Source organism: Falco punctatus (assembly GCF_963210335.1).
Source record: "Falco punctatus genome assembly, chromosome: 3".
NCBI lineage: Eukaryota > Metazoa > Chordata > Aves > Falconiformes > Falconidae > Falco > Falco punctatus.
The window spans coordinates 14,601,104-14,627,379 of NC_137582.1; the positions used below are offsets into that span (position 1 = coordinate 14,601,104).

General features: G+C 42.3%; 1 protein-coding gene across 1 annotated transcript; it reads right to left on the reverse strand.

The window, feature by feature from the left end:
* Positions 1 to 241: 241 nt before the first annotated feature.
* Positions 242 to 24,888, reverse strand: MAPK15 (mitogen-activated protein kinase 15). The gene is given in 14 exon segments (XM_080381690.1): positions 242 to 1,725; positions 1,728 to 1,920; positions 5,608 to 5,759; positions 6,223 to 6,520; positions 9,503 to 9,608; positions 9,860 to 9,997; positions 14,869 to 14,926; positions 16,221 to 16,360; positions 17,285 to 17,448; positions 17,606 to 17,736; positions 18,280 to 18,370; positions 21,002 to 21,031; positions 21,481 to 21,579; positions 24,711 to 24,888. Coding segments are annotated over 14 exon segments (1,698 nt in total). The 5' UTR covers positions 24,780 to 24,888; the 3' UTR covers positions 242 to 1,696.
* Between the last annotated feature and the right edge of the window lie 1,388 nt (positions 24,889 to 26,276).

The following is a 26,276-nucleotide window of genomic DNA, read 5'->3' on the forward strand; positions in this document are numbered from 1 at the left end:
TTCAAGTTAATGAGGACAACGTATGAAAAATCAGCATTAAAACAGGAATATGGTTTTGAAGTTTACTATAGTCCCACTGTTGCCTGATAACATCTTTATGTTTCAGGAGTAGTATCTCTTGGAACATTGCTTTCTGAAAGCAAAAAAAATATATTACTGTATTATTCACTGAACAAAATACCCCTTATTTTTCCCTTTCACACACAGAAAACATTGATTGAAAGACAAAGATTTTCTGTAGTGCAATATAAAGTATTTATTATTACAATATTTACAATATTACAGGGTAGGTAAGCTATTAAATATTACAGCAGATCCCACCTATATTTAAAATGCTTTTCTACTTGATATTAATGAAAATAAGCCACTGTTGATTATGTTCATTTACCCTAGAAGGGTCATAGAAATTAGTGGAAACCAAAATGAAGTGCTTTAAGATTATCTGTGAAGAGTTCAGTCTTCTTGGTCTTCAGAGAACAGCTGGTTACCTGTTCCACTCAAAAAATAAAGGTAAATCTACATAAAAAAAAGAAAGGTAAATCTACATTTAGGCAGTGCACCTGAAACTGCTGAAGAACCATAGAATGGGTTGGAAGGGACCTTCAAAGGTCACCTAAGTCAAATCACCCTGCCTTGAGGGACATCTTTCACTAGATGAGGTTGCTCAAAGCCCTGTCCAGCCTGGCCTTTAACACCTCCCATGATGGGGCATCCACAGCTGCTCTGGGCAACCTGGTGTATCACCACCATCATCATAAAAAAATTCTTCCTTATGTCCAGTCTAAACCTACCCTCTTTTAGTTTAAAACCGCTGACCCTTTTACTGTCACTACAGGCCTTGGTGAAAGTCTCTCTGCCCTTCTTATAAGCCCCCTTTTAAGTACTGAAAGGCTGCAATAAAGTCTCCCTGGAACCTTCTCCAGCTCCTGTTCCCAGGCTGAACAACCCCAAGCCTCTCAGCCTTTCTTTATAAGAGATGTGTTCCAGGCCTTGAGCCATTTTTGTGTCCCTCCTCTGGACCTGCTCTAACCAATCCATGTCTGTCTTGTGCAGGGGACCCCAGAGCTGAATGCAGTGCTCCAGGTGGGGTCTCCCCAGAGCAGAGCAGAGGGGGAGAATCCCCTCCCTCTAAAGGCTGGCCACGCTTCTTTTGATGTAGCCCAGGATATGCTTGGGTTTTCTGGGCTGCGAGTGCACACTGCCAGCTCACATCCAATTCTGCATCCACCAGCACCCCAAGTCCTTCTCCCCAGGGCTGCTCTCAAGCCCTTCATCCCCCAGCCTGTATTGATACTGGGGGTTGCCCTGACCCAGGTGCAGGACCTTGCACTTGGCCTTGTTGAACCTCGGTTGAGGTTCACATAGGCCCTGAATGTATCTGAATAAGTCTAAATATTCAAGTATCAGAATACTGCAATTTTCTGTAATTTTTTGCAATAATTCAAACACGGATCATTAACTGACAGTATTCTTTGTTCTCATGGTATGGGAGCAAATAGTGCTGTGCCCTGTGTGGTAAGACAAAGGCAAAGGGGTAAGATTCTTTTTCCGTTTGGTTTGTCCAGAGGAAAGTAGTACATTGTTCCATGCAATGAATAAAGCGTTTCTCTTCAGCTGGACTAACTGTCAAATGCCTGTTATATTTTGCTCTCACTGGTTTAGTTAGGGGACTGATGAGATCACATACCTCACCTGGTTAGAATGCTTCCATGTTCACTGCTGGTATTGTTGGGAGGACTTTGATATCGGAAGGCTCTGCAGCGCAGATTTACATATGGTTCCATAGGCCTGGGAGTAACTGCCCATGAATGCTTTCGGATCACCAGCAGCTCCCACGTTTGCAGTAATCTGGAACATCTTTTTACTGGGCTTCAGAAGGGGATGAACATCTTTGCTCTGAAACTGGGTATTTCTTGGATTCTGTGCAAGAAAGGCCAGCCAAGATAGTTAGTAACCTGTACTCAGCTTTCTAAAATCCAAATAAGGAATACAGATTTTCCTTCAGGTGCAGAGTAGGACAGATCATTAATGCCATATGAATAATAAACAAAACAGACTGTTCTGTAAGATCAAGAATAGGATGGTGAGAACGACGTGAGGGAGAAGGGCTTAAGAATGAGTGTATCAGGAATGAACTGGTGGCACTGGAGCAAGATATAACAAAGTAATCCTGCACTAGAACACAAGTCTAAAGGCCTGTTTGACTAGTATTTTGTTTTCAACAGTTGTGAATGTTTTAAATATATGTACAAAAGACAGATCATCATCATAATTCCCCAATATATACTCCTGGCTTCTGTCAATGAAATTACTTCAAGACATTGTGACTTGGAAGCTGCATATGGATACAGTGTTTATCAGCTCCTGTGGTGGGTTAATAATATAATACATTTGAATCTGCAGTTCACAAGGAGAGCTATTTCACTGCAGCTTACACTTTGTGAACCTCTATAGTTAACTGAAAGGCAAGAGTTTCCACCCACTATTGTGGCACTGGCTGCTGTCACCCCAGCCATTATAGGAGTCTTTCCTGGTCAAATAGCTGAGAAAAAATGTTTTGTGAGCCTGATAGGATATTGAAAATGAACGCAGAGCAAACTGGAACATCAGAAATTTTCAGCTCCCACTGAAGCTGAATAAGGAAGATGGAAAAGTCAACATTCACTTAAGATAAGCCACAATCATAGTCTTTTAGTTAGGAAAAGACCTTTAAGATAAAGTCCAACCATTAACCCATGACTGCCAAGTCCACCACTAAACTATGTCCCTCAGTACCACATCTACGCATTTTTTAAACACCTCCAGGAATGGTGATTCCACCTGTTCCCTAGGCAGACTGTTCCAATGCTCGACCACCCTTTCAGTGAAGAAATTTTTCCTAATATCCAATCTAAACCTCCCCTGGTGCAACTCGAGACCGTTTCCTCTTGTCCTATCGCTTGTTATCTGGGAGAACACAGCTACCCCCACCTGTCTACAACCTACTTTCAGGTAATTATAGAGAGCAATAAGGTCCCCCAGAGCCTACTTTTCTCCAGACTAAACAACCCCAGTTCCCCTCAGCTGCACCACTGCCACCAGCAATGGAAGCATCCAATGCTAACGACCTTCTACCACAATATCCTGTCTCTGACACTAATCAGGATTAGCTTCTCAGGGAACAAATATAAAGCACAGGACATGTGTAGGGTGATCTCCCTATTATGCTCTTCCAGTAACAGAAAGTTGGTCACAGTTACCCAAAGAATCTTCAAAATGCATTGTTTGTATGTACATCTGCACATGCAGCAATCTCCACAATCTCATATTGTGGAATAAATGGTTCCACACTTGCTCCACACTTCTAGAATAAATGGTTCCTCTCACTCTCAAAACAGTTTCAATAGGATTCCAAAGCAAAGGAGCTGACAGACGGGTTCTAAGTGTGCATGTGGACACACTTGGAAGCTACTGGCAATTATGTCTCCTTTTAGCAGTTACTCATATGTATTTTCGTATCAATCACAACAGTTAAAAAGAGATCCAGTAGGAACAAGCTTGACTCTTAAGTGTCTGCAGCTTGTTTCTAGCTTGAAATGGTTCAGATCATTCGGAGCTGTGTTCAAAGAAATAATTTCCTTTAAGGTAAATGTGATATTGATCCCACCTAACTCATCTTAGATAGTGGTGTCTGTCACAAGTCCCTTCACACAACTGCACTCAGCATATATTTTGAATGGTTTGGAGCTCCAGTACATAGACACTAAAGTATTCTTTTGTGGGGATGTGAGAAAGTCCCACAACAAACAAGTCAATCTTCAGTGTCACAAAAAAGGTAATCTATGGTGCCTCCTCCCATATTCTTCCCCTGATCATTTTGTGTTGGCTTGACTCTCCTTGAGCTAGTCAGCAGACAACTAGTTCAGGAAAAATAAAGAAGCAGGGGCAAGGAGGTCATTTAAGAACCCAATGAAGATAAGAACTTTTACAAGGAAATGTGGCCAAGAACAAGGAAGAGGGAGGAGCAGAGAGGACAGGACTGAAACTTTTCAGTGTTCAACAACAGCAATCCATTACGTTGACTACAGAGGTAGTGCAAATTCTCCAAAGCCTGGAATACCCAACAGTCTCAATTTGGCTAAAAAAAGAATTTGCTACCTCCACACTTTGGACAGGACAAGCCATCATTGAAGATAATGTAAAAGCAACTGATCTGTGATTCTAAAAGTCAAAGGGCATTTTCAGTGCTGCTGACAATCTAACAATTTGGTAAGTCTGAAATGGTGTTGAAATCCTCACTTGTCTGAAGTGATAAAATTGAAAGTAGAATGGAGTCCAAAATTAGCCTGTCCTCTAGAAAAAGGGCAGTGGAAAAAAAGTCATATATCTCAGCACATCTCAAAAGACATTGCATTAAAAACTCAAGATGGGAAAAATAAGCAGAGGCAGAAGATCTGCAGAGATATTTTTACTTTTCTTTTTTATTACAGTTAGCTGATGTATATGATCCATTACAATTCATCTTTGTGAAAAACAAATTTACTGCTAATGAGGCAGAGACCTAGATTTACAAAAGGGCTGTGTTCCTTCATGTTCTCTGAAGTAGCTAATTCCCATACTTAAATTCAACAGTCATTCACAGAACTTCTGCATAAACGTATAGGCACCAAAATACTCTTGCTGCTCAAGTCACAGGTGATAGGTTTTTGAAAGACTGGGGCTAAACTTAAAACTGCAGGAGAAAGTTAGTGTTTATTAACCCAGGCTAGCTGAAGATCAGTATTAGATATGTCTGAGATGTCATGTTTAAGCCACATCTGTGCCCTTGGCATTTCCTGGTGATTACTATAAGTGGTCTTCCTCTCAACGCTCTGCCTCATGCACGGCACTAAACTCAGGGTCATAAACTTCATTAATAGACTAAACACCTGAAATGTAGGTATTGCAACACTGAAGACTGCAATATGCAAGTATCTATGTGAATCTCCCCCATATTAGAGGCAAATTATGTCTAGTTACTTCCCTACTAGCAGAAACTCTACAGTGAGCACACGCTTCAGCTCTCTAGTAAAAGAAACATATTCCATACAAGCCCAACTGCCTTATCAAACTCCCCACTCAAGTTTAAAAAACACCCAGTTTTTTCCCCACTCAATCTCTTTTCTTTTTTCTTCCCTATAATAATGCCTCATGGTGGATAACATCCCACTGTAGAAGGGTAGTACCTACTTTGAACAGCAGTGTGTGTTATGGGATTGTATATCACACTGATCTTTGATCTCTGACATAAAGCTCTTCCTAAGTCTTCACTCCGGCTGGATACTTCTGGCTGGACACTACTTGTAGTTCCAGCATGCACATACGAAGTTTTTAGAAGAGGCAGAGTTGGTTGTCAAGCTGGTACCATTTGACTGACACCACATGCAAGCAACAGAAATGCAGTGTGTATCTTTGTCATGAGTAATTTTAACTGACAAAAAATTAATCTGCTCACTCACAGAGCAATATGTCTTGCCTCTCATTTAGGTGTCTTCACAAAGTTGCAAATCAAGATATTTTGTGTCTATATCATTTTGGTCTATCAAAAGTTAGGATGGGTTTGGCTTTTTTGGTAGCATTACTACTCACATTATACAGGTTCTGTACACTTGTAGGAGGTAGCCAAGCATTCGCATTTGCCCACGTGATTCGTCTCTCAAGTTTCCTATTGTTGGAGATTCTGGCCTGTTGAAAAGGTGGTGCAGAACAGTTCCTGATCACAGCACCAGAATTTGCATTATCTGCAGAAGAAAAACCATGAGAGAAAGTAGGAAAATCATGAGGACACAGAACACACTAACTGAGGCAAGGACAGAACATAAAAACTGAGTTAGCCCCTGCCATCTCACCTCATCTCACAAACACAACAAAAATATTCAGAATAAAATCAGAATGTAGTAGGCAAAAAAACCCCACAGTTCAAAAGGGAATGGGAAAAGGTAACAGCAGTAGAGAAGGAAAGAGAAAACTGAAAGGAACACAGAGTCAATACTGAGGCAGGAAAGAGCCAAAAAGAATGTCATACACCCCAAACTCATTCAACAGTGTTTTGTTCTTCTGTCATTTTCCTCCCACACTTTCACATTCTCATTTTGCCATGTAGATACTCCCAATTTTTTTCCCCACTCAATCTCTTTTCTTTTTTCTTCCCTATAATAATGCCTCATGGTGGATAACATCCCACTGTAGAAGGGTAGTACCTACTTTGAACAGCAGTGTGTGTTATGGGATTGTATATCACACTGATCTTTGATCTCTGACATAAAGCTCTTCCTAAGTCTTCACTCCGGCTGGATACTTCTGGCTGGACACTACTTGTAGTTCCAGCATGCACATACGAAGTTTTTAGAAGAGGCAGAGTTGGTTGTCTCTGGCCTTTCCTGGTAGGTAAAGTCACAGAACTGGAATCTGGAAGTGGCCTGGATTCAGACTGACTTAGTTGAACGTTTTCTCTCTGCACTTGCTCCTTTGGATGACTATTTAATTTCTTTCCAAGGATCACCTACAAAAAGCAAAAGTTGGTTAGACTTAACTCAGCTACATAGTAGAGCAGAGGAACAAAACATAAAACCAAAGACTTACAAACAACTGCAATTTACTTAGCAGGAAAAGTAACAAGTATAATTTTAAAATTAATACAGGGTTGGAAAGATGATAGAAATGCTATTCTCAGTGGAGAGAAAGAATAGGCTGAAGCATTAAGAAAAAGGATTGGAATAGGATATATCCTGCGGCAGAACACCAATAAATAAAATGGACATTAGCCTTGGAAAAGACAGAATCTATATACCCAAAATGTTAAAACTATGTTGTTTCTTACCATTCCTTTCTAGAACTTTGCAAAGCTGATTTTTTAATAGTCAGAGCAACATTCATTTTGGTTAGTTCGCAATTACTTCTCACCTACCTCTACTGCTATTATCTAGCAACAGAATCCTTGCCAAGGTGGTAAGAGCGTTAGGAGCCATGAGCAGATGAACTAGTAAAGTGAATACTAAGCGCAGGTAGTAAAGGTATTCTAAATGCCAATAGATTGGTCACAGATATTCTAGGTACGAGGCTAAGAAACAAGGAGGAGAGAGAGGGGGAGAATCCTCTCCCCCTAAAGACTGGCCACGCTTCTTTCGATGCAGCCCAGGATATGCTTGGCTTCCTGGGCTGTGAGCACACATTGCCAGCTCATATCCAATTTTGCATCCATCAGCACCCCCAAGTCCTCCTCCACAGGGCTGCTCTCAATCCCTTCATCCCCCCGCCTGTATTAATACTGGGCACTGTCCTTATCCAGGTGCAGGACCTTGCACTTGGCCTTATTGAACCTCATGAGGTTCACATGGGCCCACTTCTCAAGCTTGCCCAGGTCCCTCTAAATGGCATCCTGCCCCTCAGGCATGTCAACCGTACCACTCAGCCTGGCATCATCTGCAAATTTGCTGAGGGTGCCCTCAGTCCCACTGCCTACAAGGAAAGTACAGCTTTTTATTTTCCTTTTGATCTTACCACATATACCAAATGGCATCAAAAGGAGTATCTTTCCTTTTCCCCATACAACTGAACATTTTGCAGAGGTCTTTTTTCTGTTTGCTTGATTATTGCATCATTTCCTGATTTTTCAAATACTATTTCCCCCATGTTAATGCATTCAAAATATGGCTCCTAAGACATCACTGTCCTTTATTCTTAGTACATCAGCTACATTGATCTTTCACTTGCTCTTCCTCCTCTGCTCATTAATTATTCTGAAATCTGATAGTTCCATGTATGTGGTGCAGCATGCAATGGTACTTGAGTATGTTCCAGCAAAAAACCTCAGCATTAGGTTATGCGATAACAGCTTGTCTGCACGCTCACAATGGAGCTCAGAAAAACAACGGCAGGATGGGGAGCCCAAATAATATGCTGCTGAGCTACTCCCTGACCCCTTTTCATGGAAGCCATCAACTCATCAAAGGCCCATCTGCAACAGGCTGAAAGGAGCACAGGGATGCACTACCACAGACAGGAACCCAAATCAAGGGCTACTCAACACCTTGCCTAGGCCCCTGCCAGGGCTGTCCCAGCAAAGCCATCAGCCCCATTGTCCAGACCCGAAACTCATCACAAGTCATCAGGATTTCTCTGGCTCACCTTTGGGATTAAGGGTAGCAGGGGATGGGGGAGTGACAAGAGATGGAGGTGTGGAGGTTGCTGTCTAGGGGTTAGACACATTATGAGATGCCGGGGAAAGCCATTTGGGATCACACAGGACTTATGGAATGTTTAAGGTGGGAGCCAAAAGAGGAAAAGAGGAGTTTAGGTGGTTTGAGGAAGAACAAGTGCAAGAAGCAGGGGGCAAGAGGTATAAAAATGGCCAGTCCTGTGTAAATAGCTGGCTGGTCAATAAGCTTGTCTGGCCATGCCACGCGCCTGATCAATGCAGTTTGCTCTACCTTCTTACTAAAATCCTTCCTCCTTCCTGGAAGGGAGGCTGTCTCTTCCGTCTGTGCGTGTGTGTATGCAGATGTGAGTGCCAGCAGCTGGAGTCAGATCACAGGTCTGTGTCAGATCAGGCCCATGTGTCGGGTGCCAGCAACTGAAGAGAGTGCAGGTGTGCAAGTGAGCATGTGATTGCTAGCAAACATCAAGTCAGACTAATGGGTGAATAGATCAAGTAGCCTGGGAGCAAGGGGGTGAGCAGGTCTCTAAGGGTGTGACAGCACCTGCACATCCCCAGGGGTGAGAGCACCTGGGGGCAGGGGGAACAGAGGTCAGCTAAGGGACTTGGAAAGTCCTGGCCAGCTGTTTGTGTGCATGGCCTGTACCAGCAACTGGAGTAGGGTTGCAGCCTTGGGGGCTTGTATATCCAAGTGCCAGCAACTCAGGAGACTGGGATCCAGGGACCAGCTACTGAGCAGATGGAGTGCCTGAGACCAGCTGCTGCAGGGATCCACCTTTAATGTGTGTGTGTATGTATATCCTCACGAGTTGAATTCCACCTTGCTCAGACAGAGAAGGGAGCAGAATGAGGCTGATGGTGATGTCTATGTGTGAGTGCTCTGAGTGCCCGTTTGTGATCCCTGTGGCCAGCCATGTATAAATGCAGTGTGTGTGCCTACTGAGAATGCATCTTCAGCCTTGCTGCTGGCTGGATCTGGGGACACAGAGTGGCAGCAGCCTCACCTCTCTTGCACTGTTGGATCCAACATAATATATTAACCTAATAATATCCTAATAAAATATATCCTCATAAAAATAACATAATAATAACACAGTCTCTCAGACATCAGGCTTTACAGACTTCTCCCAGCAGAAATCTAGACTTAAAGATCTCTCAAAAATGATGACAGTATGAAGCTGACTGATAAGAAGCACCAATATTTAACTGTAAGCATGTATGGAAAGACCAGGGGAATGTAAACAGAATAAAATGACAGAATTCATGAAGTGTGTGCAAGAATGGCAGGTTACTTGGAGGATTAGGACTGTGGAAAACAGGAGAAATTACCTCATATAACTTATTTCGATATTCTCCCACAGACAGCTGGATATCATCACCTAAAGGAAGAATCACGTCGTAGTCCAGAGAGGGCTCCCTGGCAGGACAGTGAAACCTAAGAAGATGATAACACATAATGTAATTCATTAAGACTAAAACCAGCACAACAGATCAATATAATCTTAAAAAGGATTGTTAAATCATCTAGTGTAACCTCTAGTGTAAAAAGGGTTAGAGAAAATGAAGAATCATTTTTGTCTTTTTTTTTTCTTTTCCTTACCATGCATACAAAGAAAACTTGTGCCAAGAGCAGGTCTGTCATCTCAGAAGTCATCAGGGTAAACTGCACACTGGCATTACTCTCACCTTTTCACATAAGGGTGCTGCAGAGCCTCCTCTGCTGTGAGTCGTTTATCAGGGTTAAATACTAAAAGTTTCTTCAGAAGATCCAAGGCAGGCAATGGAGTGGAGGATGGTAAGATCTCCTCAAATGTTACTCGCTGCCTAGAAGTCAGAAGATGATGACATAAGCTCCCAATTCACAGTGAAGGCATGAATTACAGTTCTGTGGATCTCATCAAGGTGAGACCTGACTCCAGAGTTCACTCACAAATAGTACATCATAATCCTGGAACACCGAAGTATAGGCCCGTGAGTATGGTAAAGTCTTTTACCCCTTTGATTAGGTTTGAGTACCTCCTCCCTAGTGTTAGAAACTTCTGTGAAATGCCTAACTTGCAAGTCTAGTCTTTCTCTTCTTTCAGTGGAAGATGTGAGATATCAGACAGTATCAGAAACAGGGGAATAACAAGTCCTCTGGACAACAAGTCATTCTTTTGTTCTTTTGACAATGCAGGAAGCCCAGACTCCTAACTTGGATGCTGCAGTTGAACTGTTAAAGACCCCATGAATCCAGCCCTTAGACCACAAAAATTCTGTATAATTCGCAATGAGAAGAGGAAGTTTAAAAATCTGGTTTTGCATTTTGAAATCCTAAAGATAATTATTAACATAACAAACACAAGAACATCTGATACATTTGAAAAATCAATTTTAAAACATTATACTTATTGATATTTCAAATAATTTTGTTACTCTATGACAACATTCTTTTAGTTTGAAAAATGATCCATCACTGAATATAGAATTTGGACTGAGTGGTTCAGAAAAAAATCTTCTCAGTTTTGAAGGCTAAGATTTCACTTGCTCTTTTACCTAGCTTCAGCCATCTATCAGAAACTTAGCCACTTGACCATCACATTTCAGCCAGGAATTAATGGAGAGTTCCAATTGCTGTCTTTCACTACTCAGAGGAGGGTTATAGAAATGAGAGAGCTCTTCTCAGAGATGCTGTGGTGGTTGTCCCCAGCTGGCCACTAAGCCCCCACCTGCTTGCTTGCTCACTCCTCCCTGCCCATGCTGCTGCTCTTTGACATGCAGCAGCCTACAACAGAAGGATTCACTAAATAGGCTGGGCAAGCTAGACAGCTGTTTAATCCTCTCTGTATCCGTGGCACCTACACCAAAAGCCCACTGGCACCCTTTTGGGTCCCTAAAGTAGCCTCTCCTGATGTAGTCCATGCCAAGGATGCACAGAGCCTCCGAATCAGTCACAACAGGATGCTTTTGCCACTTAGTGCTTGTCAGAGTCACTTCAGCCTCCAACACAGGTAACAGTTGAGACCATCCTGTTGCTCCAGAAATCCAGGTGGGTTTTGTCCCCTTGTATCCTGATGGCATTAGGGTCCCTGTGCACTGGTATCCAGCAGAGCCTTATACTCCTGTGGGTCCAATGTGCTGGACTATTGAATCCATATGGTCCAATAAACCCAGTTATGCCTTTGCTCTGCTTGGCTGGAGGCATGGCCCCTCTACTCCTAGTCAGAGCGTTCATTACCCAACTCCTGTAACTGCAAACCAGGATCAGAAGTAGTATCAGTCCTTCCACTGTGTCTGGGAAATTGCCCAACAGCAACTGGAGCAGGCACCTTCCTGAATGCACCCTTTTTGGCTGCTGTTTTTCCTTGCAATTCACATATACAAGTTTCTAGTCCAAGATCGATGCACTATCCCACTTCCTCAAGTCCTCCCCATGGTCATGCATACAGAACCACAAGGTGGCATGCACGGTTCTCTTTCCTTTGAACAGAGAAAGGCTGACTCCATGTGGCACTCCTGATAACTAAGACACTAGCCGGTATGGGTGAGGAGGAAAACATACCCTCTCTGAATTTACTAGAACTTTGGGGACAGTTTTTCTATAGCTGCAACACCATAGGGTTGGGGAGGTAGAAAGATTCTCTTTGTATTGCCAGAGCTAGCCAACCAGTCTGTCTACAGTTGGTTCCTCAATGTCTGTACGAGTATTGTCGGGGTGCTGATCTACAATGTTGGTGTGCTCTGTACAAACTTTTGACCATGTGCACTGGGCTTCACCAGGATCTATGGAGCCCTGATTATTGCCCAGGTTGCTGTAGACCACCTCCACCACCAATTCCTTAATGCTGGGTATCTCCCTCAACAGTGGTCCACTTGCTTCAGTAGTTTACAAGGTCCTTCTTGAGGGGATACCTCACCTCCACACTCAACAGAAGTCACCTCCAGAAGCTGCAGATTGTTGCTGCTCTTCTGATCCCTTTATCAGTTCCCCAGACATCCCAGCTGCTGCTCTAATTCCTGCCTCAACACTGGCTCCAGTATCCTAGCATCAGAGCAACCAGGTGATAAATCTCACCTGTGTGACAGCTGTAATTTTTCTGCATATCTTGCAGCCCATTCAGGGATAGGGACTGGGTAGTTTCTGCACTCATTCATGATTTCTGTCTCTTCCCCCTCCTGTTCTTGTGAGTGCTCTGCTGCAGAACCAGCTGCCTCTTCTCATTCTTCCTCTTGCTCCCTCTTACAAGCTTCTTCCTCCCTTACTAAGTCGACTTCCTCTTCTGTTGTTTAGGAGCAACTCTTATCATGGAGGATTGGGTCTCTGACTTAGCTACACTGCCCATTTTTATGTCCTCAGATCCAGAGACCCTTTCACCCCACTAAGGCAGGTGTAGGCCAGGCCCCAGCATGGTGTGAGAAGTTGTTGTCTCTTTGACATAGGGCATCCTTTCTTCAAGTGCTCTTGTCACTTCAGCAGGATGCCAAACTTGTTTGGGTGTGAAGTCCTACACCACTGGACATGAAAATTGCTCTAGGTACCTGCCCAAATTCTCCTATGCAACCTGTGACACATAACCTGACTACCTCAGGGCATATCCCTGTGTGGCATTCACAAATAGTCAATTATCCTTAGGAAAAGTCAAAATCAGATTCTTGACATATACCAATAAGAGCATTCTAGTTACCCAAGGACATTCAAGAAACTGAAGAGCTATTGTTAACAAGGCAGGAAAAAAAAATATCTATCCCAGGAAAGAAGAAGGGGAAGGTGCAATTCTTTACTTCCTCTACCAATTGGCTCTCGGATGAGAAGAGGAGCAATTGTTCATTGTATCCACAAGATGGTTCCCAAAGTACTGGGACAGAACCAGTGCAGGGCCTAAATACCAGCAGAGGCTCAAGGGCAGTGCTTTTACCATAACTCTCCCAGGCAAAACACAAAAAAAGTGCTAAACACCACAGCAAAGTGCAAAAGCTGAAAGCAGTCATTAACAAGCCCTCAAATCTGATGTACAGCAAGACAGAAAGCATGCCTTGGAGCGGGTAAAGGAACAAATAAGCCCGTGCTGAGAACAAATACATCAATATTATGATCAGCAACAGCTAAACAGGTGCAACTGCTACACATTCCAGTCTAGCACACTCCAGTCAAATCCACTGTGATGTCAAACCCCTGTGGCCCCATCTTGGGTGCCAAAAAGGACTCTGGTGGGTGACCCCAGCTGACAGCTTAAGACCCCTTCCAGTTACTCAGTCTCTCCTCCTCAGCAGGATGGGGAGAAAATCGGAAGGGCAAAAGCAAGAAAAGCTCGTAAGTCAAGATAAAGACAATTCAGTAAAGGGAAGGGGGGGAAAAAGGGGAAAAAAACAAACAACCAGGTTGTGCAAAAGTAGTCCCCACCAGCAGACCGATACTCAGCCAGTGCCTGACCAACAGCTACCTCAGAGAAATTCCTCCCCCTCCCCCCCCCCTCCATTTTATCGCTGAGCATGGCATTCTATTGTATGGAATATAGTCTGAAGGGTCAGCTGTCCCAGCTGGGTCCCCTCCCAGTCTTTGGCCAACCCTTAGCCTACTTGCTGTGGGGGCTCTGCAAGCATTGTTAAGCAGCAGCTGAAATGCTGCTGTGTTATCAGTGCTGTTTTGGTCACAAATATAAAACATAGCAGCATATCAACTGCTATGAAAGAAATTAACTCCATTGCAATCAATCCCACTACAGGTGCACAACAAAAGGACAAGAAGCAACATTTGTAAGTTGCATCAAGGGAAATTCCTATAGGCTACTGTGGCCATCCACTTCCCCCTGACAAGGTCAAACACGTCATGCTAACAGCTGAATCAGCAGGGACAAACGGGTCTCAGTTGCTCAACTACGTGGCACAGATTGATAAAGGAATCCTGGCATCCCTGAATGAAAGGGAATAATGCTCCAGGATGCCAGATGAGGAAGTCAGCATGAACACACATATGCTGTTCACGTGAACATCAAGGGACCTGCTACAGCTCATGGTTTGAGCCACTGTAACCTAAACCTATAAAACGTACCAGTAAGTGTTCAGAGAACTAGTCCCACACATTGCTGGGCTATGTGTACTGCAGACTCCCCAGTGAGAAGGATGCCCACTGATGTCATGACAGATAAGAGTAGAGAATACTTAGAGACTGGTAAGTAACTTCTTATGGCCATAGGATAGTGTAAGAGCATTAAGTTTACTAACGTTTACTAATTAGGTATGTAATAAATGCAGAATAATGGGATAGTCTGTGTACATAACTGGAGGATGTGAAAGAAGTATGAGAGAGACAAGGAAAAAGAAAATTAAAGGAAAAAAATCAGTGAAAATCATTAAGCAGCTGGAATGAAGCTGTCAGCCTAAACAGGTTCAGGCTTTCCATGTGTGAACTGATGACATCAGATACCCAAATGACTCAGGATAGGAAAATATTCTAATTTTGACAAAGCACACATGACAATAGCTTGGAATGTAGGCCCATTTTGTTATTCCCAGATTATGTCATTGAAATTCTCATAACCCTCCATCATTATTTTTTTAAAAAAACTTTACATCCCTTCCCTAGAGGGAGGTGAATCTGCAAAGAGCAGACATCATTTCCACTGGTGAACACTGGAAGGTGACTTCAGGCGAACTTTTTGCCAACATCATACGGTAGATTGTTGACTTCTGAGACACATCAAACATAGAAGGCTTACCGGGAACTCATGCAGTTAATAACTGAGGCCCTGTAATCTGACTGTATAGCCATAATATCTGCAATAATGAAAGGAGACTGTTAATGCCAAAATTACAAATACCAGAGGTACACAGTTTATGAACGAAAGCAAATATTTGATAGTAATATTGGAAATTTTCCTAATAAAACTCAATGAGAGAACTTACAGAAGGGGGATGGAATATTTACTTGCAAATTTTCTAAGCTGATTTTCTCAATTCCTGTTCATTCTATTATAGATTTCATAAACTTGCACTCATACCCACATATGCAGAAGCACCAAGCGATGTGAGGCCAAATGATCTAGCCAGGATCACTTGTGTGGGACACAGAGAATAAGGGATATTTCTTCTTTTTTTTTTTTTTTTTTTTTTTTTTTGGCTTCAGAATCTCGCTTCTTTGGTCCCCATAAATCCTAGGCAAAGCTGCTGCTCATAGGTTGGTTTTCCGTGTTTGCAATAACTTTTGAACAACTGCCTGTTTTCACTTGTTTGGCTAAAAGAAACAGAAATTGTGTCTGCTATAAGCTGCAACCTTGCAGCCATTTTCCTGCGGACACAGGACCTTCTGTTAATGACTCATCTGTCCTGTGCTCTTAGAATGCAGACCTTCTCATGATGACGTTACCAACACATTCCTCAATTGTATTGCTGAGAATGGAATAGCATTTTTTTTGTTATTAGTGCTGGTTATTCTTCTAACTTCTGTTTTGGTGTTTTCACACACACGCATTTCCACTCATATTTCATTCACTGCAACCAAATCTCTAATAAAAACTATAAATAACTTTAAGCTTGGATGAAATTCTCCAAAACTGTGATGTCCTTAAACTGAAGGCAGTTATTTTTCTAAAAAACTGCTAGCTCAGTTAGAACGTATCAACTTACTGGAGAAGTTTATAAAGAGTATGGGCTGTTAGACTGGATCTCATAGAAGACAATCGTAATAATCCTCCTCCTCCTCCTCCTCCTCCTCCCTTTTAGATTTAACACATATTTACTTGGTCTTTCGCTTCCGTGTATAGATTTCCAGACCAAAAAGTCCAATCTACCTTTACTACACAAGTCCCACTGAAGTATGATACTCTGTTTTAAACTGTTATCCTCTTATAAATCTCATAAATGTTTTGAAGGCCTGGTTCTTGTTTCTCATCTAATGAAGTATGGGCTTATTTTCCTCTCACACTAACATTTCACAGTTAAGTCTTTAATTTCCTTGGAAAGATGCTGGAACAACTTGCAAGAGATAACTTCTTCCCTGATCCAGTTGGGCTGCTTTCCTTCACCCTTTTAATCTTTTCTCTAAATAATTTTCCCCCTAAAAGAGTCTTACCTTCTGGGGATGGGGCAGGAATGACCCTCAAGATCTGCTCTATTTGATTCATTGTTGATGTTCCTGGAAAAAGAGGTTTTCCAAGTAGCATCTCTCCCAGAATACAGCCAATGCTCCACATGTCTACACCTTTAGTGTAACTACAAATAAGAATAGAACAGTTAGGACTAAATCAAGCAAATATTTTTCTGTACCTGGTATTCACATCATCTACATTACCTTATTTTGCTAGAAAAACAAGCTTGATGACTCCTTGAATATGTATGCTCACAGGTTTTAACTATAAAGTGAATGAGATTCAGGAATTGGGAAGCTTGCAAGCATAAAACAGAAAGGAGATTTATCCTACTAAAATACACTCTAGGAAACCATAAAAGGAAATATATTAAAGGTAAATGCCAGGAGAAGGTAATAGATACTTTTCACATGACCAACAGTGAGGATAGGAGTTGCTGTTTGGAAACAACTGACTTTTCAGGGCATAATCTATCTAGAAAGTAGTTACTATTACTAAAGTAAATGTCAAACAATGGGTAAATGACAGTTTGCAAAACAGCCGCATTTCAAATTTTGGATACTAACCCAGCCTGTATTTATTTTCTTTTCCGATCAATAAGATTTTGTATATTTAAGTCAAAAAAAAGGACTAACCCTGACTAACAGGCAGCTGATTTAACATTTGATTACAGCATATTTTCTGAAGGTCTATCAAAGAACTCTCATTAAATTTGTAAAAGAGGACTGAAATACTCAACCAAATTTTGTAAAAACGCAGATTTAAGGGAAGAAAAAGCAAGTCTAGTGGGAGAACGGATGACAAACAGGTGAGCTGATAATGTATGTAAATGGACAATCTAAAAAACCAGGAAGGAAATGTACATGTAATGAGAGATTTTTATGTTGCAGAACTTAAGTTTAAATCCATATTGACAGAATGGACTGCTGACATGACATTGCATCTGGTGACATCTAAAATGAAAATATTTAAGACTTTTAGACAATATATTTTCCTAGTGCCAAAAAACCCTGAGAATCCCATCCCTTCGCTCGCATTAAGAAGTTACCTCCGAGAGGAAAGTAAGATCTCAGGGGCTCGGTACCAGCGTGTTGCCACATATTCCGTTAGAGCAGGATTGCCTTGGTCCTCATTCATCTGACATAAAGAACGGGCCAGCCCAAAATCACAAAGTTTAACAAAGCAGTCTGCATCCAGTAAGATATTTGAAGGCTGAATTGAACAAAGGAAAATTAATAAGCTTTTTACTCTATGAATGGCAGAAGATTATTATCAAGGTTCTTTTACTAGTCTCATTCTTTTCATACTTTTCCATTTAGTGTTTAACAGAAAACTTGAGTGAAGGATAAATACTATGACTGAAATATACCTTCTGATCTCTGTGAATAACATTTCCTGAGTGGATGAATTTAGTTGCCTTCAGGAGTTGGTAGAGAATGTAACACTTGTGGATATCTTTCAGCAAATTCCCCTTCATAATCACAGCATGTAAATCTGTCTCTGTAATATATTGCATCAGTAATATATCTAACATCAGTAAAAGATTACCAAGTTGTGAATATAAGTTCTTCAAAGCAAGGCCAGACTAGACCATTGTCCAAACTGTAATCTTTCAAGTGCATCTTCAACAGAAGTTAACACTGTCATTACTAATAGTAGTGCAATCTTTATGGGTTTGACTTGCAGCTCATGCTACAGTAACTTTTCTACTATTGCATACTTTTGTTATAACAAAATTGCACAGTTCCTTCCATATGTAACTCTTCTGTCTCTATAAGCCTGCTAATTTGTTGCTCACTGCTGTCTTTCCTTCATCTCAACCAGCCAGTTCTCATATAATTATTAGTCCCTTTAAAGCCTCACTGCTATACCCATCTAGTTACAACTGACATATATATACAAAACAGCCTGTACTGCTCCTACTTATAGGTCTACTTATATGAATAGTCATGTGAATCATCACACACTACTATCAAAGTAAGGAACAAAGATAACTCATAGGAGAGCCTGTATTTAAATGGCTGATGCAATGCTAAGTCTCACCCATTGACTCAAAGATGAGGTAGATGTCCTTATCATTCTGAGCTCGGATAACATCAAGCAGCTTGATAACATTTGGATGTTCTCCAAATTCCTGCAGAGGTAAGGGATCCAACTGTCAAAATCAAGTGTCTTGCCTGTGAATTATAATTTCATTTTGTATTATTGCCTAGAACAATTATTAACATGCTATTTCCTTCATTATGCTTCAACTGAAATAAATTAAAAACAAAGGATTTAAGCTTGCTCCACAGTATGAAACCAGCCAATTAATCTAAAAAAAAACAACCAACCAACAACTCTGTTGTCCAAAGTATTAGTTCTAAAAATACCTCTATAGCATTTGTGAATAAAATCCAGTCAGCTTTATGCACCTTCTATTTCCTAATGAACACAAAAAATCATTATGGCAGTGAAAACAGAACAAGTTGCCATCAATATTCATAATTCAAAAACCCACCCAACCAAAAAGTATCTATTTGAGAGCAGGCTGAAACACTCTACAGGCTGCATTGATTGAACTGACTGTAATGGGAAATCAGACAGTCAGCATACAAACAGTACCTAAAGATAGATATCTTGAACCGCAGGTGAATTCTGTCCTCACATTTGGAGACTGACAATGCCGTCAAGATCATTTACTTCATCCTCAGTCTTAACAACTTTTTTTTCCTATAGGTAACACTTTTATGCACCTAGAGACACTGTGAACACTTCACAGTATGCCAACATTTTCATGAACTACCCTGGGTATAAAAGTACAAATAGCTGCACCATAAAACTACACTTATATCTAAAATACATAAATGAATTTTTTGTTATTTGAACCAGCCATACAGACCTTTTATCTATTTCTGTCACAAATTCAGTTATGAACAGTCTAAAATATCATAATATTAAGCTATCTCCAGCACATTCTTACAAATAGCACCATCTTCCTGGACTCTGAGGCCAAGACATAAATTGGTTATAATGTATTACATCTAGAAAAATCCACAAACCAACACACTCACCTGCAACAACCCATGAAAATATACTTACAAAGCAGTAATATACAACCAGGCCATCAAATACCCTTGCACTTATTCTAAGGACAATATTCAAAATACCTATCCAAATAATCTAAAGATAGTTTTTATACCCAAAAGGGGTATTTTTCTAGAGATGCAGATCAGTCTTGACCATGTAACTTGAGCTGTTTAAGAACTTACTTCGCACTGCAGGAAAACCCCATTGTCTCACACTGTCTTGCCCCGGAACTGGTAAGGGAAAGTTAAGAAAAAGTTTCAATCCATACTAAAAAAACAACCCACTTTGAAAAAAATGTGGTCAGAGCCAGTCTTACTTAGTTTTGCTTAAAGAACAATGCTCTCACTGATCACCAAAAATGACATTCTAAAATGTGGCCCAAAATGCACCAAATAGGCCTACAACTATACTAAACAATAAACATAAAACCTGCAAGCAGCTTAACAACCAGCATATTATATATCACCCAGAAGAGAATCACCAAAATGCCTAGATTCAACATCAACACTTCTCAATTACAATAAACTTCATCCAGTCCATCAAATTCTCATATGATAAACATACAGATTAAACTAAGCAATCATTACACACAGGAAGTAACGTGCACAGAAAGCACCCGGTTACCAATCAATGAAAGAGTATTTCTTATGTCTTTCCCTTTCTGATCTCTCAGTCTTGAACCTCAAGAAAAAGCTGTAAGATACCTTCAAAAATAGGAGGGGAAAATGACAATTCTTAAATCTATTGGTCACCAAAAGACATGAAAGTAAGGGCATAATAGCACATTAACCTCCCTCTCCCAAAATTACTAGTCCTTTCCTTCAGCAGAAATATCCTTCTTCTCCCAACTCCTTCTCCGCCCATCTACTCCAGATGTGCTATACTTTCAGAGATGATCTAACTTACAGATAACTAACTTCTAAGGAATTGCTCTCATATCTTTTTAGCTTTTCAGTTTTCAGCTTCTGCTTCAGGCTGAAAGAATAATGAAAAAGCAAAAAACCTCATCTCTTTCCTGCTTATACTTGACAGTCTTAGGAAATACATCTTCCTATGAGCCCAGCCTGGCTTGTGTCCTTAGAAAAATCATAGTTATAACAACATTATCACCATTCAGAAACACTGGTGTTTCTACACAATAAGTCTGTGGAGGAACGGACAGATAATAATGCCACTGCCATTGATAACGTAATTAGGCATAGTGTGTGGTCAATTATATCAAAATAAGACCCGCCTTAAGGAATTCCATACGTAACTTCCATATTAGTTTTGCTTTAATTATTTCAAGTGGTCAAGTTGCTTCTCACATGATGAAGGAAAAAAATTTTGGCATGCAAATCTCTTCCACACCCCAGCCCCACCTCTGGATTATGGCATTTAAAATTTAAGAAAACACTTTCTACCCACAAGGAAGTAAGAAGTAACAGAAAGTGCAAGTCAATATGGTGATCCTAGAACAGACATACTGCTAAAAATGGTGAAAGAACAGGGTTTATCTCAAAAAAAGTAAGACCAACTTTCCATTTCATTCAGGTGTTTTTATCTGGTCATGGAAAGACCGTTTGCCAAGATGGTGCAGAAATGAATAGAGTTGTCAACACTGATCATTGCATTTTGAAAAACAGTGGGAAGAAAATACATGTACAACTTCTGAGATAATTAAAAGTCAGACAGGAGGGGGGGAAATGGACATTACCTTCAGGAACATAACCTCTCGAAATGTTCTCTAGAAATAAACAAAAAAAAAAGTTTATTAACACCTCAACAGAATGACAGAACAGAGTATGGACTTCCCACGAGTAGGTTAAATTCATTCTAATCTCTAAAGCGAAGCAAACCCTTATATAGTAGACATGCTAGAAAAAACTCAGTTGCTCACCAGAGAGTCACAAGTATGCTCTCTGTGCTTAGACACTATACCATAACATAAGGGAGAATCAAATTGTGAATGCCTATGAAGGCACTTTTTCTTCAGGGACATCAAACAGTATTTTGTAGATGCCATAATATACAAAGCTTGATATTTATTTCTCCCTTTTATCCTAATACAGCTGTGGACTGTATTATTATATGCATAATTGTCAAATAACTAACACCTTTTGAGATATAAATCCTGAAAATATCTATGAACTCCCACCACATTTTTCAGGACATGTTAGAACAATGATTTCTCACCTGAGCATCCGTTCTGTTCCTGAAAGCATCAAAAATTTTTTTAACAGCAACTATTTCTCCTGTCTTGCGATTGATTGCTTTCCATACAATGCCATAAGCCTATGGAGAAAAAGGACAGATGAACAGTGTACTATGACACCTTAAGCACAGTTTAGACCTTCGGTGTGGAAGGTGGAAAAAGAACGTGCTCAACAGAGACTGAAAGAAGAGGTAATCACCAGCTACGCAGAAGAAAGAGACATTAGGCCAATGGGCAATACTTGGTTGAGTCAAGGACTAAGAACATCTGTACTTACTCCAACCAAAGGTCCACAAGGTCAAGCATCCTGGCCACCAAAGCAGCCAATAGTAGATGTACACACTCACGAAGTTCAGCAGGGTCAAGTGCAAGGCCCTGTGCTTGGGTCGGGGCAATCCCCAGTATCAGTACAGACTGGGGGAGGAATGGATTGAGAGCAGCCCTGTGGAGAAGGACTTCAAGGTACTGGTTAATGAAAAACTGGATATGAGCCAGCAGTCTGCACTTGCAGCCCAGAAAGCGAAGCATATCCTGGGCTGTAACAAAAGAAGCTTAGCCAGCCTTTAAAAGCAAGTGAATCTCCCCCTCTGCTCTGGTCTGGAGACCCCACCTGGAGCACTGTGTCCAGCTCAGGGGTCTCCAGCACAAGACATGGATCAGTTAGAGAGGGACAAGAAAATGGCCTGAGGGCTGAAACACTTCTGCAAAGAAAGGCTGAGAGAGTTGGCGTTGTTTAGCCTGAAGAAGAGCAGTCTCTGAGGAGGCCTCATTATGGCCTTTCAATACTCAAAGGAGTTTACAAGAAAGATGGAGAGGCACTTTTTACCAAGGCCTGTAGTGACACTATCGTGGAATCATTTAGGTTGGAAAAGACCTTTAAGACCATCATGTCCAACTGTTAACCTGGCACTGCCAAGCCCACCACTAAATCATGTCCCCGAGCACCACATCTACACGTCTTTTAAATGCCTCCTGGGATTGTGACTCAACCGCTTCCCTGGGCAGCCTGTTCCAATGCTTGAAAACCCTTTTGGTGAAGGAATTTTTCATAGTATCCAATCCAAACCTCACCTTGCATAACTTCAGGCTGGTTCCCCTCATCCTGTCACTTGTTACTTGGAAAGAAAGAGCCATCCCAATTGCCAACAGTGTAGTAGTATTATAGCACTTATCTGAGATACTTATATGCCAACTGTTTGTAATTCCTGATGCACAGCAAAGGACCTGAACCCATACTCCGGGATCACACATATTCTTGGGAAGTCTGCCTCAATGTTGCTATCTGAGTATTTAAGCATGAAAATCACTCAATATCTCATATTACAGCTGTTTCACTTTCTACAAGTGTTTAAATATTAACTGGGCATTTCTGAATGAGGAATGACCCCACTGTGCAGATGTAAGGCATCTCCTAGAATATGAAAGTTAAAATTCAAATCTGTGACCTAAAAATGAGAAAACTGGTTCTGTATCACAAGGGAGACCAAGTAATCACCTTTTGCAAAGTATCACAGAGTCATCCAGAATAGGGAAAACTCAGGTTAAACTTCCTGTTCCCTTAGTAGACAACACAGATTTTAGTTAAAAAACAAAACAACAACAACAAAAAAACCAAAACCAACAAAAAAACCCCAAACTGTACAGGAACAGTTTATTTCCCTTGCTGCTGCACTTCTCTGCTCTATATGCTGGGCAGTCCTCATCTGTTTCAGGGACTCCAACAGCCTTTTTAGTGCTCTGGTAAGTACACTAGGTGTGTGCAAACACAATACATACAGAACTTTCTCATAAAAGAGGCAGGAAACACAGGTATTTAGGAGACTGGAAGCACTTAAGTCAAGAGCTTGACTAGTAGTTTTGATAATGTCAGTGATGATGGACCTGAAACCACTAAAGTCCTTTAAAGATGTGAATGTATGTAGTTATGTTTGTGAACAGTCTTCAAATGGATCTCTCAAATAATCTGACATTTCAGATGAAAGAATAATGTAATTCTGTTCAAAGAACCTAGCATGTTAAAAGATGTAATATATTCCATTGTCGAAGGGAGAAAGGTGATAACTAATAACAAGATGGCAGCAAACCTTGTCGCGATGGAGGGAAGACACAGTCACTCAATATGAGTGATCAGCAGACTTCGTTTATTGTGCCTTACAGTCACCTTTTATGCCTTGTTATAATTAGCTCATACATATTATAAAAGTTAAGCTCATTATTGGTTAGTTGCCTAAATACCAAGCCCGCCCCTACTTTCTCTTCTGTAGTTATCTGTTCCCACCTGCAACATTCTTTTCCCACCGCAATCTTCCTGTTATTGTGTAACAAGAACAGCCAAGGATAGTGTATTTTGCTTTACTTCAGATAAGCTGAGAGCGATGTGCATTTTTGTCTAGCCAGCTGGACTATGTCTATGTGACCTTTTTCAGCTAGCCGGTTATCCACAAAACCTCAAGTCAGAGGCAAACTTAGAATGAATTACAGCAGTAAGAAAGATCAATGTGAATTTAAAAGGAAAAAATGAAAGCATTGTCTTGGAGGATAATGAAGAAAATAAGCTCCTCTGAAGTGCCCCCTTGTACACGAAATATTTAACTTCCAGTATCAACACAACTAAACAACCGCAAAGGGCTGCCAGAACAGAAAAGCAGATAATCAGGAAAGGTTTGGAGGCTGCCTGAGAATAAAGATCTTAGGCATTAACGTTGGTTCACATACAAAAATATGAAATTTATGCGGAAAAAAAATATTTTATGCTGCATAAATCCTTGAAGCAATGGGGTTACGGCAAAGGCAAAAGAATTTGGCTGGCACAAACAGAATATAATTTGAGACTCAGATTCATTTTACTGGAAACCAGGTGTACTGGCAAGTTCAGTGCTTTGTGTGGCCGATCTCCAGTAAGTTTCGGGGGGGGGGGCGGAAAAAAGCCTGACGGGGAATTTAAGGGTATTTTCAGTTTCACACGCTACCACATAACACTTCCTCTGAAGTTTAGTTGTGTAACGACTATAAGAAGTCACAGAAAAGTTATCAAGCTACGATTTATGATTTTTTTTCTCTATGAGTCACAATAAATATCTCAAAGCCCAGTTTTTCTTCAGCTGTATAAACGTCCGGGCCTCCAGCACTAAGCGCGGCTCAGGAGGCCGCAGGGAAAGGCGGGACCCCCCGCCCAGTCCCCCCGCGCCCCCCAGGCCCCCGGCACACTCACCCCCTTGCCCAACCGCTTCTTGATCTCGTACTTCCGAGAGACGAGAGCCTCCACCTCCGGCTCACTCATGGCGGACGAGCCGAGGCGCCGGGAGGGCGGGCGAGCTCGGCGGGGCTCGGCTCGGCACGGACGCACTCCCGCTGCTATGGAAACAAGGCGCCGCCAGACGCATGCGCCCAGCGGCCCGCGCTCGCGCCCCCCGCGGCGGGAGGCGGCGGCGGCGGGCGCGGTGCCGGAGGGGCGGGCGCGGTGCCGGAGGGGCGGGCGCGGTGCCGGAGGGGCGGGCGCGGTGCCGGAGGGGCGGGCGCGGTGCCGGAGGGGCGGGCGCGGTGCCTGAGGGGCGGCGCGGTGCCTGAGGGGCGGGCGCGGTGCCTGAGGGGAGGGCAGGCCGCTGCCGCCTCCTTTTTTTCCTTCCTTCCCCCGCCCTGGCACCCTGCTGTGTAGCCGGAGGTGCCGCCGTGGGCTCGGCCTGGGCTGGCTGAGCCGGTGGGTGCCGGGGGAGTCCCGCACCGCCGCCGGACGACTCCCTCAGGGGGCGGCCGGGCAGTGGCGCAGGCAAAGTGCAAAGCTTCTCCAGCGCAGCGCGACCCTGTGGCTTCATCTGATAAACTAGTGTCAGGGGGGGGATGTCGGGCATTGCTCTCAGCACCTGGTGTCCTTCCAGTGCACTGTAAAAAAAAAAAAAAACAACAAATTCCTACTTTTGTTTTTTTTTAATCTAAACCGCGTTATTTCCAAGACCTGCAATGCAAATATTTCCTTGCTAGCAGCATGCTCTGGCAGAAACTGATTCCCTAAATAGCCTTTGTTGACAAGCTAAACGCAGACTAGTTCAGCCATAGTTACACAGACTGAAAACTTGCTGAACTGCTGGAACCGAGGATTTGTCATCAGTGACATTACGTCCAGCTGGAGGTCAGTTGCTAGTGGTGTACCCTAGCAGGTACACTAGGTGTACCTAGTGGTCAGGTCAATACAGGTGCCCCAGTGCTGTGTAGCTTCTTCGCTAATCTGCTGGGTGGGGGGCTGGAGTGCTGCCGCAGCAAGTCTGCAGGTGATAGAAAACAGGGAGGAGCGGCTGACAGAGCAGATGGCCGTGCCACTAATCAGAGGGACCCTGTCAAGCTAGAGAGGTGGGTCAGCAGGAGCCTTGTGAACTTCGTCGCTGGAAAATGCCAAGTCCTGCACTTGGGGAGGAAGAGTCTCATGCAACAGTACAGGCTGGCACCTATCTGGCTAGAAGACAGCTTGGCAGGAAAGGACCTGGAGATCTTGGTGGACACCAGGTTGACCATGAGCCAGCAAATGTGCTTTTACACCAAAGGTGGCAAAGAGCATCCTGGGCTGCACTAGGAAGAGCCTTGCCAGCTCATTTGGGGAGGCAATCCTTCTCTTTTACTCAGCACTGAGAGACCATACCTAGCGCATGACCATACCTAGAGCATCTTGTGTGGTTCTGGGCTCCCCAGTATAAGACAGACACAGACATAGAGGATTGTGTCCAGCAAAGGGCCACAGAGATGATTAAGGCTTGGGTACAGGAAGAGGCTCCCGGTGTTTAGCCTG